Genomic DNA, 16,447 nt, shown 5'->3' with positions numbered 1-16,447 from the left:
AATCTACTATTTCAAAAGGGCAACCCAAATTAGCTGCAAATTAACTTAACACAGGATTGTCGCACCTTTATTAGACAAGAGACCAAAACAAAAGGGGGGGAAGGGAAGGGAAAAAAAAAAAAAAAAAAAAAGCAGCATTGTTTAATTGCTCTGTCATTGAGGGTGTCACTGAAGAGAGACCACAGCACCTTCCCTTTGGTGGAAACACAGCGAAAAGCTCTACGGTGACATTCTCCAGCTTGAAGCACCCTCACCACGTTTCCCTTTTTAGAAAAAGGATTTTTCACACAGAGCATCTGGCTTACAATGCCTTTTTATTTTTATTTTTTTTTTTTGGTGGAGGAAAGGAGTGGGAGGACAATAGAGCCCTTAATGTGCAGTGACATCATTTTTGGCCACAGTCCCACCATCCAGCCTAAAGCAAGCCAGACAGAAGACCTCCACCGGGGCCCCCTCTCTGGTTGCTGCTGGAAGCAACGTTAGGTTTCAAAAGGGACACGCTGGCAAACGTGGAAGGGTGACCCAGCACAACAGCAGGGCCCTTGTAACTGTTAGGACTGCAAAAATAGAGCAAGGAGGCTCTTGCAATCACCGTGCAGTCAAAAACTTGCCCTGTTTAGACATAAGGCCCCAACCCTCCTGCTCCACAGGGCAGGAACTCAGACAGGATCTGAGCAAAGTGAGATCCAGCAAAGCCAGTTAACCCTGGGGAAACCAATCTGTCCAGATTGTTCAACTGCCACTGACCTGAGAGCAGGCCATGTCCTCAGGCCAGAGTTAAGGGATAGAGAATTTGCTTCACAGCCTAACGGGTAACACAACGGAGGTAACAGGACAACAGCCAACACCATGAAGAGTAGCAGGAAACACTCAGAAGAAATGTACATTTAACCATGCACATGCTGGCAACTTTCATTAGAAGATCTTTAATGGATACCAGCTAAGAGAAGGAGAACCAGGCATGCTGTACAGACCTGGGAAGAGACGGTTCCCAGCCTCAAAAACTCATGACCTGAACCTACAAACACTTCTCCTGATTGACATATGGAGGTCAAAGACACAAGAAGGGCTGCAAGGACAGGACTCCCCTTCCCTAGGTTTAAAATCCCCTGATTTAAAGATGTCCAAGCCTGCTCAGTCAACAAGGAGGAGCAGGCACCTCCAGAGAAAGCTCCATTCCAGCTCTAGACACCCCATCCCTAATGAAGTCATAGAAGCAAAAGATGACGAGTTTGTGTTCAGACATCTAAAAGCTTCTCTGCAGAGGAACCCCACCTCAGCTGTCTGCCCAACACAGCAGACGTCCAGGATGGGGTGGGAAAGCGTTTGAAGTCTCCACAAGCCTCAGGGTAACTCTAGCATTACCTGCTGCATGCAAGTATCAGTTACACATCTTTGTGACACTCATCAGACCATGCTTCCACCCAATCAGGATGAGTCCTGACTGAGCAGCTATGTTGGCTCTCCTAAATATCCCATTCACAACTCACCAGTTCACCATCTCCCCTTTTCTTCTCCAAAGCATGATTGTCTCCTCATCCAGTTACTCCCTGGAAGCCCATCTGAATCACTGCTTCCTCACTCTGCAGCATCTCCTGTCAATCTTTCCAATCCTGCCTTTGCTCTCCTTCCAATCTCAGAAGAACCACTTCAGTCTTTATTTCCCTCTCGAAGCCCGGCCTTCCTCCCCATCCTCAGCTCCCCTCACTGTCTCAGAGCAGAGAGGCTTTGGCTCCTGGGCTCTTTTCCAGCTTGAACGCACTCTTGCAAAGGTCATAGACTACTTAACCCATACTCTTCTATAAAGCAGCCGCTTCTAGAAGCTCCTGTGATGTCCCAAAGCAACAGAAGAGGGCAGAGAGGAGCTGCCAGAAAGCAGCACACAGCATTAGCTCTGAAACCACGGACAAAGGCTGATCCCAGAGTGGGAAGTGTCTGTCATGCATGAAACACCCCCGGTTTCTACACACACCTACTCACAAAGAGCACAGCAGCACAGCCAGCTCCACCCGTGCAGAGCCAGGCCTGCCTGCTGCATCCAGCGCCCAGAGCCCCAGCACTGCCCGCAGCTCTCCCAGCACAACTCAACTGGGAAATACCGTTGTTGAGGGCACCTGAAACATCCTTTCCATCCCCCAACCCTGCAGCTGCAAAATACGCACATTTTCCCTGCTACAGAGGGAGCACACGACTCACTTTGCCCGAAAACAGCGTTTCTTCTCCCAAAACGTGTATTTTACAAAATCTCCAAGTGCCCCAAGGGGACTGGCAAAGCACTCTCTCAGGCAGGTGACACCCTCCTGCACAGACAAGGCAGCAGAGGTATGATATTCCTGCACATCCCCATGATGAGGGCTAGCACAAGGAGGGCAAGTACCTGGTCCCAGAGATGCTAGGGGCAGCTTCTTCTGATAGCATGTTATTTCTACCTTAAATACAGCACACACTCACAGCCCTGGGTGCCTAAATGAATAATTCCATCAGCAACCCCACACACAAAGCCTCATCACTTTCCATGGGACACTGCAGCGCAGGATCAAATCATTCCTGCAGCAAACTGGAAGCAAGAGGGAAACGGGAGAAGCAGCAACCCCAGAAGAATCACCTGGCTCTGAACCAGGTAACTCCAGGGCTCAGGAAGCAAACTTCTAATAATCAAGGCTTGTTGGCTGGCTAAACATACCACGTATGCAGCACCGCTGCTGTTATTAAACTTAAGACACTATTTATTACTGTGAAGGACTTTCTGTAGCACCAGAAACTCAGTTCTCTTTATTCCCTGCTCTCCTCATATACTTTAAGACTTCTGGGTTTGTTTGGGTTTTTTTTTTGTTGGGGGAGGGAGAAACACACAAAGGAAAAAAAAAGAATAGGAAAATAAAAGAGAGTGCATGCAAGGTAAATGAACCATGCAATAAAAATTGTTGAAATTGGCTCAGGCATCTCCTGATAAGATCACAGGAATTGAGAAAGAACTGCAGCTCTACTGGTGAGAAATCCAACCAGTGACAAAACACATCCACTCGGAGCGGGGCGGGGGAAGAAGTTAAACAGATGCTTAAACACAAAGAGCACTTGCTAAAAATGCCGATTACTTAAAGTCCAGAGTATTTTTGTCTTAGCACGATTCTGATCCCAGGAGCCAAGGCTTGCAACTCTTGGCATCACCAGTCCACTCTGCAGGTTCATACAAACCAGTACTCAAAGTGCATCAATCTCACATACAAAGACTGAGAATCTGGAAGCAAATTTGCCTCTGTAGCTACGCCTCCCCACACCACCTCATCCCACCAAGTTCAGCCCTGAGCTGAAATATCACCATGAAGAGTCCTTAGATCTTTTCAAGCTGCAATTAGCAATTTTACTATAGACTGAAACTATTCATTCAGGGGTCTGTAGAGTATCAGGGCAGTAACCACCTGCTTCACAGGGCTGGGCTCTGTCACCTGGTGGGAAGGGATGGTCTTCTTTGGGGCAGCCACAGGCTTCTCAGCACCAGCTCTAAGCCCTGTCCCTACTGCTATTGAGTGGCTCTGCCACCAGAGAGGCAGATGCAGAGCTGCGGAGTGCTTCCAACTCCTGTGGACCCAACATCATCACCCTGTCTGCATGATTCTTCCCTGTGTGCAATTCCTAAGCCCTCAAGTACCTTGCAGACACTGATTACCTGGGTTCCTTTAATTTTAGGCTAACTATGGCAGCAGAACAACATTTTGGGAATATTTAGTGCCTCCTTTTGACAGCCCTTTGAAGCTTCATCTATTCGTTCACACAGCATGCTTCAGAAGTCTTCAGCCTTTTAGCATCCTCCAGCAGGTAGGGCCTTCCTGCCATACCTCTAAACCCAGCTGAACCCAAATCTGGAGAACAGGGAAGCCTGGCACCCAACACCAGCTTCACAAGTAGTGTCACGCATGATGCAAGGCAGCACTTCCAGCAGCAGCACACACAGCCCCTCACTGCTACCTGCCAAGCATCCCAAACTGCTCCCAGAGCTGAAACCTCACAGCAGTCCCCATACAACCTCTCCCTATCTTTTCTGCACAGCCCCTGTGCAGCACAGAGCAAAGCTTGTGGTGACAGTGAGCTCTGTGCAGTGACGTGATCCCTTGCGCCTCCTGCAAACCTCCAAAAACTTGGAGGAAACCATTCCCAATTTTTAACAACAAACCAGGCAGTAATGAAAGCCTCTAAAGAGAACTCCTGCATTTTGACTCCAGCAAAAAACTGGTGGGAAATGCTTTGGAACTGAGGTGACTGCACTCTCTGACCTGCTGTCCTTGCACCCAGAAGATGCATGGGCCTTTTTCAAAAGCTGAAGTGGCTTCAAACAGCTGCAGTTAGTTGCTAGTTAGGGAAGCTGTCCATACTTACACACCTACCACAGTGCCCATAGTTCTGAAAAACACACCAAACCAGAGTTCACCAGGAGGCTGCTCCAGCCTGAAATAGGTCACTGGGTGTTGGGATCCGCAGTTTCAGCAACACATGCTTTGGAAGCTCAACAGCAGCAGCTACTCCCTCTTCTACTAAAGGTGAGCTCATTGCCACAGCCTTAACTCCCTCAGAAGCTGCCCCCAGTGTCCCATAGGGATCCCCCAGCAGACTGTGCTCACTGCCAAGCCCAGCTACGCTCCATCACACCTCCCGCACCGCTTCATCTGCTCTGGAAACACTCTGCGCTTCCTTTTGTCAGTACTTGTCTGTCAGGTAGGCAGCTCTGCCAAGAACCTTAAAGCAGTTGCTGAGCTCTCCACAGTTGCACATGCAAACCCTCTTAAGAAATAGCCAGAAGGTTTTGCCTAATGTCAGAGCGTAAACAAACTTGTTACATACTAATCACCAGGTAGGCCACACACCCTTCCCCTCCCCCAGCCCCCGAATCTGCTAAAAGGACAGGAAATAAATAGAATCGTGGTCACATACCTTGGCTTCCTCATTGATGTCCCAAGTGAAGGATATGGCATTGTACGCGATCTCCTCAATGTTACTGATGGTGTTGAAGCTCTCCTTGTAGTCAGCTGTTAGAAAGAAAGATGCATGAGGGAGAGGCGATACCATCTAGAGTCCTTAAGGACTCACACAACGCAGCCAGAAACTGCAACTCCTCAGCAACCCCTTGGGGGTAAAGGAAGCTGAACTATACTTTAAAACGGATCATTAAAAAGGCTGGAAATTATTCTTGTACAAGAACCAAAAAAACACCGACAAACAGAAGGAAGGACAAAAATGGGTCTCACCAGAAATTCCAAACCAGAAACCAGCGAGAAATACCACGTCCTGTGCCACAAACCAGCTATGTTGGGGAAACTCTAGCCTGTATGGCAGGGGCATAAGCCCTCAATAAAACTCCTTCAATAACAAACAAAGATTTGCATGCGCGTCTGCTTAAAGTGCCAAGTGATTAATCCCTGCTCTTATTCACAAAAGGAAGGGACGAGGAGTACAACCCAGCCTTCAGCCCCAGAAGGCTGGAAGCCAGCCAGCCCCAGCCTTGTCTGGAGGCAAGTGGAGATTTGCAGTGTTTTCTTTTTTCACATGTACCAAAGGTTGTGAGCGAAGCTGTGGCAAGAAGGATCACTAATGTCCAGGTATTTCTACAAGGATCTTGTCCTTTGAAGAAACACAGTATTCAGGAGAGCCAGAGAGTCTACAAGCTTTGATTTTGCTACAAGCACCAGGATATGTCAAAGCAACTATGGTTTGGAGGGGAGAGTTAGATCTCCCAATGCAAAACCCTAAACTCAGACTGCTCACCAACCAAAATCCTCCCAGAATCAGCCTCTCTAAGGAGTTCTGAAAACTACAGCATTGGTTCCAAGCAATCAAAAGCTCTCTCTGAGCTTTCAGCAAAGCTATGGACAGCAGAGAGTGTGATCTACAGGCTCCTTAAAATAACAAAGAATTAGCCAAAACCCAAACCTTGCCAAAGAATTAGGTTTGAAGTTTGACATCAGCAATGAGAGTGTTCCTTACCTATGTCAATGCATCTTTGTTTGGCTGTGTGCTGTCTTGAGTGCCAGTACTTCCAGTGCCGGAGCTGATCTTCCCTTGTTTTGTCTTCAGCAAACACGACCATGATGACACTCTGTGAAAGGGGGAAAGGGTAAGATAAAAAAAAGCAACCAACCAAACTAATACCACCAAGCAAACAAGAAACCCAAACCAAACACGCAAACACGTGAAAGAAAAGGCCAGAGAGTACATTTGCTTTGGAAGTTCTTGTTGGTGTCAGGTTTTCTGCTTTAGGCATTTCAACTTGATGCACCACAGTATACCTGGCACACTGCTGCTAAATAGGAAGGCAGACAGCAGTACTTTCTGGGTCATAAACAGAGATGAGCAGAACTGCTCTCCTAACTGCAGTTCAAGGATCTCATTCCAGGTGTTGCATCACCTTGCACAAGTGCTGACACCACTTCTTTACAGACTGAGCCAGGATGGGTTGGTCTGGAAGTAGGTGGACAGCAAAGGAATGAACATTGACGTAAGAGAGTGGGTAAGCTGGCCTTAGTGCTGATGCTCTGGTTTAGATTACTGCACTTTGGGAGAGTTTAAGGCTGCCATTGTACACACCCTCTTTCCTAAGAAACCACAAGAACTGCCACTCACTCGGACTTTACTGATGGGGTGATGGATTCCTTCACTGCTGCTGACTTCTTTCAGCGTGATGGGGTAAAATTGACCTTTATTCAGGTAAGTCATCGTGCTGTCCCCAGGCTTCTGTCGGAGGGACTTGGAGGCTTCCAGAGTGTATTCAAAGTTATTCCTACGGAGCAAAGAGGGCACCGATCGCTAAAGCATTTTCCTGGAAAGCCGATTAAACATTCCACATTTAATTTGGAGAAATTCCAAAGTCGTTAGTTGACTCATTAAGCCATTAACAGGCAAGGAAGTTGGAAAACAGGATGAGCCCCTTTTTCAACCTTTTCCTTCATGAATGAACATTTAAGAGAAGTTCTTGGCAAACTAAATCCCAAGATGTATCTTGGGATACAGGAGGCAAGACTGGAAGCTCCCTATTCAGGCTGAGAGCAGCAAGCTGCTCTCATGGAAAAGTATCTATTAGCAATTAAATTAAATTAAATTCACAAGCTAATAAGCCATTCGGTAGCCAAGGTCTTTTCTTCCATCTTGGTGTAGTTGCAACTAATTGAACAACCAGTTTATTCCCCTCCCTCAGGAGTTCAGATGAGTTTCATGCTTCCTATTTCTGCTGTGGATTTCCAGCAGGGAGAAAGCAAAGCAAGCAGGCCAGGGAGAGGGACACGGATGAAACCCAGCTCCAAGACCACTCAGGAGCTGACAGACAGCACTACACCTTCCCATGGGATGGGGAGCTGGTACAGCACATCAACTAAAACTGGGTGGCATTTCCAACCGTGCAGGTAGTTTTCCTGAAAGTAGTTTTCCTTACAGATACAGGTAGGATTTTCAACTGTGAAATTCAAATAAGCAGACACTGTTACAGGTTTTGAGATCCACAGCCCCTCCAGTGCCTGATACAGACTTAGCACAGAAAGGGATGAGCTGTACTGCTCTGCTTGCTCATGGACAACTATAAAAGAACAGGAGGGTATGGGTGAACAGGGGCCTTAAAGCATTACCCAGAAATGCTGTCAAAAACATAATCTTCTGAATTCATGTTGGCCATCCGGAGATTCAGTTCAGTAGGAAAGAACACCTGGGGTAGACATAAAACAAAGCAACATATCAATTAACACAGCAGCAACAAGAGAAGTCAAGATTAAACAGATATTCACGACCACAGAACTTACAGCAGGCAAATTGATCAACCAATAACAACTGTTATTTTGGTCTGTACAAACAGGACACTTGAGCAGGGTTTTAATCCAAAACTTCTGGGTGTCAACCAAGCACAACATCTCACAAACCTTCTAAGTCAGCTTAGAGCAATATTTTAAAGCTCTCCCAAATCTCAAAGAAAGGGCATAGCTACACAGCTCCTCGAGGTCTGGCTTAAAAATCAAAACACACGTTTTTGTTTCCAGCTGGTACCATAACACAAAACCTATAGATTTTCATCCATGTTTAACTCTCGCTCAAGGACCCTAAATAAGCCAACTATTTCTCAGTGACACACACCACGCCTAGAAACTAGCAGTAAGCAAGCTTACAGGCACAGTCGCTTCATTTCGGTACCCACAAAGGCACCACGGAGTGCTGAACTCTTGCAAAACCTGGCGCAGCACTGAGGATCAAGATAACTATTTCCACACTCTGCAGACCAAAGGCTCTGTCACTAGTGAGATTAGTCATTTGCTTTTGATAATTATTTCATGTTATGAAGGTTTTATTTACTCAGTTATTCTTATGCACCTTTCTGAGAAAGTCTTCTATTCCTCAATCACTGGGCAGATTTCTGGCTCACGTAACAAGAACAATTAAAGACGGAACTGGATCTCCCCATCCAGATCAAGACACACACACACACAAACACACAGTGACTGCCTCTCTTGGTACCTCTTGCACGCCCTCCTTGAAAGTCTCTGAGAAGGTGGAGTCTGGTGTTCGCCTCTGGGAGTTTTGAGGCTGGGTGTTGGAACTGAACTGGTCAGGGTTGAGGTTCCTGTCAAAGACCACCACCCGCTCAGGGGGCTCCGGATGGTAAACACTTGGTGGGATGCCCACTGCAAAGCCATGGGGCTGTGTCTCCGTCTTGATGGAATGGGTGGGCATCGTGGCAATTGAAACAGTGACTGTTGTGTCCGGGGTTGTAAGGTGGCCTCTCTTATCCATGCCCATCTGGGGTGTGTGTGGAAGGACGATATTGAAAGGCACATTTTTCAGAACCTGGACTCTGTTTTCTCCAGCAGAAATGAGTGACTGTTCTGTCACATTTGGGATGCTGTTCCTTTAAAGAGCAAAGGAAAAAAAAAAAAATAACAGTGCATAAATTATACAGCTCATTTTCTCATTAAACAAGACCTAGAAATACTTCTCAGCCTTTTGGACAAGGACAGCTGACGCCAACTCTCCTGCCTGTGCAGAACACCTCCATCCTAACCTGAAAAGCTGAGAAACTCATTAAAAAAAAACCAAACAACCAACCCACCTCACCCACTGCTAACACCCCATCTTGGAGATGAATTACCCTAGAGCAAAGAGTGAGGGTTCACAGCCCAGATCCTCACTGCTTGGAAAGCAGTCGTCTAAAACTAAGCGCTTCAAGGCCCTTCCCACCATGCACTGGCACGCTCCATGAAACTGCTCTTTGCCCGGTGGAGAAGGACTGAGAGCAAGGCTGCTGCTCATCTGCCCTGGGACTGCGCACCACCTGGGAACCACTAACAGGGAAATCACACCCCTCTTTCACACACAACCTCCTGAGAAAACCCACACCAAGACCCCTGAAGTGCTCTGCATAACCTGCCAGTCGCCAGCCCACCACACTCATTTCTGCCAGGACAACACTGAGATCTCTGGCTAAGCTGACCTCACAGCCAGCAGCCACTAAGAAAGCACGCCCTCCCTTTCTCTCTCCCCACAAGGTGGTCCTGCCCTCTCCTCTGCACCAATTCTGACGCTCCCCCAATCTCCCCAGCGAGCCAGTTTGGCTTGTTCCACCGGCAGAAAGCTAGCCACTTCTTTTTTTACCTGCTAGGTGATGGGTCAGTGCAAGACCACAGCTGGTACAAGGGGAGCAGTGGGAACACATGACTGAGAACCAGACTGCTCTTCAAAACAAGTCATTTAATCGGCTCAGGCAGACCACAAAACCTCACTTTAAGTCCTTACAGCATTCTAGTCTGTCCAAAGGAAGAGGATGGTAGGAGTGGAAGCCCAGCTTGAACAAACCTCACATTTGTAATATTTACCTAAGCAGTATCATCTTCTGCTGAGGAGGCATGAAAGATGAAAGACAGGAAAAGGAAGAAAGGAGTTCTAGAACATACAAAAGAAGTCCCCAAACAATACAAAACCAAAACTAAATCATAAGCACTTTGAAGTCCTTCCCTATCAGCCCGTGCATGAAGAAGCAATGCTGCTGGTGCCCGAGAACAAAAGCAGCAGTGAGCAACTGAGGCAACCACATGCAAAAATAAAAGGGTCACCCAGTCAGTCACCTCTACAGCCTTCAGAAGGGGTGCCTGTGCTTCCAGGCAGAGCCTGGTGTTAGAGCAGATTTTGCTACACTGACTGTATGACACCAGTACATAGAAAGCAGGTGGATGGCAAAGAGAAGCAGTTTGGGCCTCAGCTCTCCACACTAGGGTCCAATCCCCATCCTGTTCCTGGGGCAGCACAAGAGTAAAAGCAAAGGGCACAAAGTAAAAGCAAACAATTCCTCTCTTCCAGCACAACACTGCAATGCAGCAAGTTACTTTCAGCAGCTCTGGTGGTTTAGGAGGGAAGGGAGATAAGAAGACACACAATAATAAAAACTAATACCTTTTGCTATGGTCTTGGTCAGGATGTTCAACCTCTGGTTTAGCTGTTGAAGATCTCCTCTCCCTTGGAACCTGGGAAATACAAGACATACTGTAATTGCATTCTACCTCCCATACAAAAAAAACCCCGAAAAAACTACCTCCTCTAAACAGAGCCATTTGGTCAAATTAAGGAAGCATTGCTGCCTGATAGGCATCATTATTTGCATTACAGATGCTCACACACTTTGGGATGCCAGGCAATGCCCCATGAATTCCTGGGTAGCTCAAGGCTGCTCCATGGCCCCTTCCCCAGGAACACATGCTCTCTAGGCCACTTCCTCAAAGACCACTCAAGGCAGGTTCAGTAAGTGTATTGGGATGCTATAGTTCATATTTGTGCATGCCTATGTACAACACACTGGCCCAAACTGTATTAAATCTTTCATTAACAAAAGGTAACCACCACTGCTCTGGATTTCAGACAGCTCAATACTGCTCTTTGTATTTTACCAGGGGTAGGATTTGCCCTGAAAACACCACATACCACAACACCGATAACACAAGCCACCTCATCCGCACACAGACACATGCACACTGCATTCAGAAGCCACACAGAAGATGATGAGCTTTTTGACCTGTGGCAGCTTGCTTCACAGGAGCACACAGCCAGCACTCCAGCAACCCGAATGGCTCTTGCCACAACTGGCACAAGCCCATGGTGCTCAAGTCCACCTTGACCCTACAGTAAGTCCATGCAAGCTCCTCTGCAAACCCACACATAGTGCCTATGACTTTTGTCACCCTCAACACACCTCCTAAATGAGCAAAGCAAGCACCTTCTGGTGTAAGGAGGACTAAACTCCAACCACCTTCCTTTGCTGAAGCCTGCTCAGATACTGCCCTTGTTAGGCAGCCTGGGTGCAATGTGGGGAGTCACTTTATTGCTAACCGAAATGCTGATAGCATACCTGCATGAACAGCATATTTCTCTAAACAGTCCATGACTAAAACCCAAGTCCTGGCTCTTCCATATAACCTGCAATCTCCAATAAAATCAGAATTGTTGGATTTTTCCACGGTAACCAACAAAATTTGGAGAACCTCTAGCTGGAGACTGCTAGGAGGCCAAGACTAACTAGTCACTGAAAAAGAAGGGTCTTCCCAGTGCATTGAGTAAACTCCAAAAAGTGATCAAAAATGTGTTTCCTGCAAGGCCTGGTTAACCACAGCTGAGCTACCAGGGCAGCCCATTAGTCAAACAGAAAAAAACCCTTGAGCTGTTCGGTTTTGGGGTTTTTTTTTTGTTGTTGTCTGTGTTTTGTTTCATTTAATACAAAGGTGATCTCATCAGCTGCCTTTTGTATTGCAGAGGGGGCGTATTAGAAATGCCTAGACATCATCCCTATAGCATTACTTCATAATAGCCCTCAATAAATCTTTCAACCTCGAACCATTTTGCCTCACCGAAGCATGCAGCATACCTGCTCTTACTGATGCCCAAACAGAAGAGGAAACCCCAAATTAGACAATAATGTACAGCAAATCCCTTCTGCTTTGCTGAGCACAAAGGATCAACACCAGTGTTCTCTTTGTAATCTACATGCTTAGAAATCAAAATTGATTTTGTGGATTAAAATCATTCTGGTGAAAGTGGTTGGGGTTTGTTGTTGGTTCCCCCCTTCCTCACCTCCCCAAACCTCCCTCCAGAAACCACAGCAAGCACAGGCACAAAGCAGAAAGCCAGTTTTCTCACAAAACTAGCTGAATAACATCCACATCAGCGAGTCCATGGCATTCAGTCGTGTGTGTGGAGTGCTAATCTCTATACTGAGCATTACAAGAATATTTCAATAGTTAAGACACATACAACTCTTAAAAGGGCAAGGCAAGGATTTTAGATGCATAAGGCAACCTCTCCTACTGCGTAAAGAATGTACTGTGGTTGGCAATTGCACTCACTACTGTTAAAAGACACCAACTGAAGTGTCAGGCACACAAGCCAAGTCAGCCTCGTGGCCTCCCTGCTCGCTCAGCAAAGGAAAAACAGGTATCTCCACCCAGTGACCCAGGCCACCGTTAACGCAGGCATCCACCACGAGCAAGGACACCTGCTGGCCTAGAAATGCCCACTGCTTTCCACTGACTTGGACGTGGACTGGAGATAACTACCCTGGCTCTGACTGCTGCTGTTTGGTAAAGAAAGCTCAGCAAAAGGTATGCTATGCAGACCTGAAGGTTACCTGTTTGACTGTGCTCAACTCACCTCTGAGCACCTAGGAAGGCACATGTCTCTGAGCAGATGGTGAATGTTGGGGAAGACAACCACAACTGTCAAGGATTAACAGATCACGGCAGCTGAAGGTTAGAAGGATGCAGACAGCAACTCCTTCAAGCAGACACTTCTGCCGCACACACCACCAAAGATCTGTAGTTATAGCTCAGTATCAGCTGAGACTAAGCTAGCACATCAAAGCTCCAGCAGAAGCAAACAGTCCCACCAGAACAGGGATCAGATGAGCAAAAGGAGGAGTTTCCTTCTCGTTGTGTATTTACATTCAGACAGGGACATGTTCCCTAAGTCTCACTCTTCATCACTATTTCTACTAATATACTGCCACCTGCAGAACCTGGACTTGACAGGCAAAGCTCTGCTGAAGCTTTTGACACACTACATTAAGATCCAGTGGATCTTATTTTACTGACCTAAAAATAAACCAATTTTCAGAAGAAGGGAGGTGGATTTTTTTTTCCTTTTAAAGCCCACATAGTTTAAAGTTCTCATGATCTATTCATAGCTTCTGTAAAATCCTCTAGCAAATGAGAGGTGGAACAAGAGCTCCGCTGGCTGCCGGAGCGTACCCACGCCAATCTACCTTGTAGTAATCATACAGCAGTCCCAGGGCAGCTGCGCTGTCTTCATCACCATTGATGCTCATCATAGCTTTGGTAGCTGCTGTAAGGGGATTTTCAAGAAAGGTTTTCCAGGCCTCATCTTCACTGGTGTAAGGACGTCTCTGAGAGTAGAGAGAGTCATTCTGAAGAACCAACACGGGTCTTTTACTTGAATCATAAAAACAAAAAACACACACAAAAAAAAGGGGGGGGGGAGGGAAAAAAGCCACCTGTTAGAACACATGAAAAACATTCTTAAAGTTCTGCAAAATTAGCTGCCCCAATTTCACAGGGTTCACATTCTGATTCAGTGCGCTGCAAGGATTAGTCAACACAAAAAGCCCAGAAACCTAATTCTGATCTCATTCACGCTCAGTGTAAATCAGGATTAATTTGACCAAACTCAGCTGGATTACACCAGCCTATATAAAAAGGCAAAGCCGTTTAAGAGCACAACTGACCTGCTCATGCTCTGAATCCAACCCAGAAAGAGTTACACACACTTGCCACCTACGAAACCTCTAGCACATCCTATGTAATACTACCAAGCCCCAACCTGCTCCTGTTGCTGTTTCTAGTAGCTGTCTCTAGTTCCAGTCCCCACGTGGAACTAGAAAATGTGAATTAAAGAAGCACCTCTCTTTCCCCCAGAGCCTTCACAAGGTGTCTGTTCTCAGAGTATACCTGAAAACACCACCTAAAAGCTGCCGATTCGTTAGATACTACACAGGGAAACTGGTCAAAGGGTCCTCAAATCATTTTGGCAGTGAATTTTTTCCTGAGAAGGGAAGCCTAAAGCCTGGTTACTATTGAAATAACCTGTGACACTAGTTTGAAACACCCTCAACAGATGACTAGGGAGAAAAAAACCCCACCAAACAGGAGGGAGGTGGGGAAATCAGTTTTCCCTTTATGTTGTAGTGTACAAAAAAGGAAGTTATAATATTTACTCTGAGCATTTTGAAATTGCTGGGAAGAAGACAGCTCCAAGATGACCTGGACTTCTGCCCACAGGCAAAAGCAGGACACCCGCAGAAAATGCTGCCCTCCCAGCTTAGACAACTTAATATGTTTTGGTTGTATTGGTAAAATACATGCTTCACCTTTCAAGTCAGTTCAAGCTAACGTTGTTTAAATCTGCCTTGTAAAGCAGCTCAGTTTTCCTTCCAGTGCAACACTCATATGCTGCAGACTGGTGCAGAGAGAAGGAAGGCTTTATATTTTCTTAAATAACCCCAAACTCATTTTGTAATGAATTGGTAGTAGTTTAAAATAAATAAATTATTTTATTTTTAAGAAAAGCCCCATAAAAAGCCATTCGCCACCATCACACACTTTCCCCAGTAGTTAAGTATTCTTTTAATCTATTTAGCCAGATGCACTCAGATTGAAATATACTACAAATACAGAAAGTTGTGAAATATAAAAGTTGTGAAATAGTCTGATCACTATAATCAGCTTAACAGTATCCTACATTTATCACCACCTTCTACCAAAAAGACTGCAAAGCACTTTGCAAATCACACATTCGATACTTTATCAGTTACACAAGTAGCTTTGCTGAGCTTCAACAGAACAGCTTGGCTGAGTTGAAGACACTTAAAACATGGGAGTTTCCAGGACTTGTAAGAGCACTTTGTGGCTATCAATCAGTATTATATAGTTGGAAAAAAGCAAACAAGGACGACAAAAAGGCGACAAGCTCTTGCACCAAGCCCTTTGGGTTAGGTCTTCACACGTACACACTGACACAGAAATGCAGCCTACCAAATTACAGACAACTCTGGTATTGAGGAGATCCACTATCAAAGCAGAATTTTCTTTAGGGACTTGGTTCTTGTGCAAGACTTTGGTTCTTGGTTCTTCTTGTATAAGAAGTTCCCATTCTTACACAACGTGATAAAAGAAACCTCAAGTATCTAGCAAATAGGTAAATCATCCAGTTAAAGTCACTCATAAAACGGTAAAGTACCATGGGTGCAGTTCACTTAATCCATCCCTGCCCAGCTGAAGAGCTAAGTCTGCCTTGCTGGAACTCCTACAACCACCAAACTGATTCCTTCCAGCCAGCAGAAGGCTCACAAGGAAAGAGAGACACAAGGGAGGACCAAAACCACCAAGAAATAAAGCAGCCACTAACCACAAATGTAGCAAATGCAAAACCTACATATTTTTTTGTGTGGTTTCTTTGCCATTGCAACACCTAAACATAACGTGTATCGCCCTACAGGTAACCTTACCCCCCCTAAAAGCAGCGTAGAAAGTATTATCTACAGAATTATCTGGAGAAGCGTAGGGTTTGGCAGCAACTCAATCCCTTAACAGAACCACAGCTTCTTTCAAGAAAATGAGAACATACTAATAAGAGAAAACAAGCATCCTAAGTTTTATGTTTCAAGATTACTGGTACATGGATCTGCTCACAAACAGGCAAGTCAAGCAAAGGTCGGAAATACATTTCCTACTGCCGTTTTAGTAACTTCCGAATTTTATTTTCTACGTGACCGAAGTGGAAGCAGTACTACATAAAGCAGACTCTCTCTTTGCCAGTGAGGATCCCACAGCCCGCAAACGTTCCGTGTTCAGACCACAGAAACTACTCCTACTTACTTCACCCACCCAAACCCCACCGTGCCTCTCCCTCACCGTGCAGTTTAACTCCAGTCAGTAAGAGATCCTCATCCGCACAAGTGCTTTTATACCTGCTCTTGCACAGAGCACACCTTTAATGCTGAGGCAGCAGACAGGATTTCTTCCGCCGGCTTCTACGTGCCAGGAAAGTGAAGCGCACGCACCTAAATTGCTATGGCCTCATCTATTAAGTGTCATCAGAGGTACAAGTGCATATGAAAAATCCTAATCACAGGGTGAAGTTACTGAGCTGCTGCGTTAAGAGTCCTCTTTCCAGACACCAATATATTAAAAACAAACACACACAAACCTTTGGTAAAAAAATCCTACGCTTTCCCTAAAAAAGGAGCGCATTTAAATCACCGATCGTTCAAAACATAGTAGTTTTATAATCGGTTCCTCAAGTCACTTCAGAGTTATCTCGGTTTCCATTCACTTCCCAGAGGGACACGGTGACAAGTGCAGCAACAGACCCAAGTCGTTGAACACGGCAAGGGATCCGTTTGAAGAAGACAGAAGACACCTCGGCA

General features: G+C 45.9%; 1 protein-coding gene across 1 annotated transcript in view; it reads right to left on the bottom strand.

Annotated features, from left to right (window-relative positions):
- GRHL1 (grainyhead-like 1 (Drosophila)) overlaps positions 1 to 13,456 on the bottom strand; it is a 34,542-nt gene extending 21,086 nt beyond the window's left edge. Inside the window, exons 1-7 of the mRNA XM_010023832.1 lie at positions 13,268 to 13,456; positions 10,414 to 10,484; positions 8,485 to 8,875; positions 7,608 to 7,684; positions 6,613 to 6,769; positions 5,977 to 6,088; positions 4,927 to 5,021 (exon numbers count right to left, since the gene is read on the bottom strand). Coding sequence (XP_010022134.1) covers positions 4,927 to 5,021; positions 5,977 to 6,088; positions 6,613 to 6,769; positions 7,608 to 7,684; positions 8,485 to 8,875; positions 10,414 to 10,484; positions 13,268 to 13,333 — 969 coding nt within the window. The 5' untranslated portion in view covers positions 13,334 to 13,456. The remainder of the gene's footprint in view (positions 1 to 4,926; positions 5,022 to 5,976; positions 6,089 to 6,612; positions 6,770 to 7,607; positions 7,685 to 8,484; positions 8,876 to 10,413; positions 10,485 to 13,267) is intronic.
- Positions 13,457 to 16,447: the final 2,991 nt, after the last annotated feature.

The sequence above is a fragment of the Nestor notabilis genome, unplaced genomic scaffold (assembly GCF_000696875.1).
Source record: "Nestor notabilis isolate BGI_N333 unplaced genomic scaffold, ASM69687v1 scaffold35231, whole genome shotgun sequence".
Classification (NCBI taxonomy): Eukaryota; Metazoa; Chordata; class Aves; order Psittaciformes; family Psittacidae; genus Nestor; species Nestor notabilis.
This window is presented reverse-complemented; position numbering and strand designations above follow the sequence as displayed.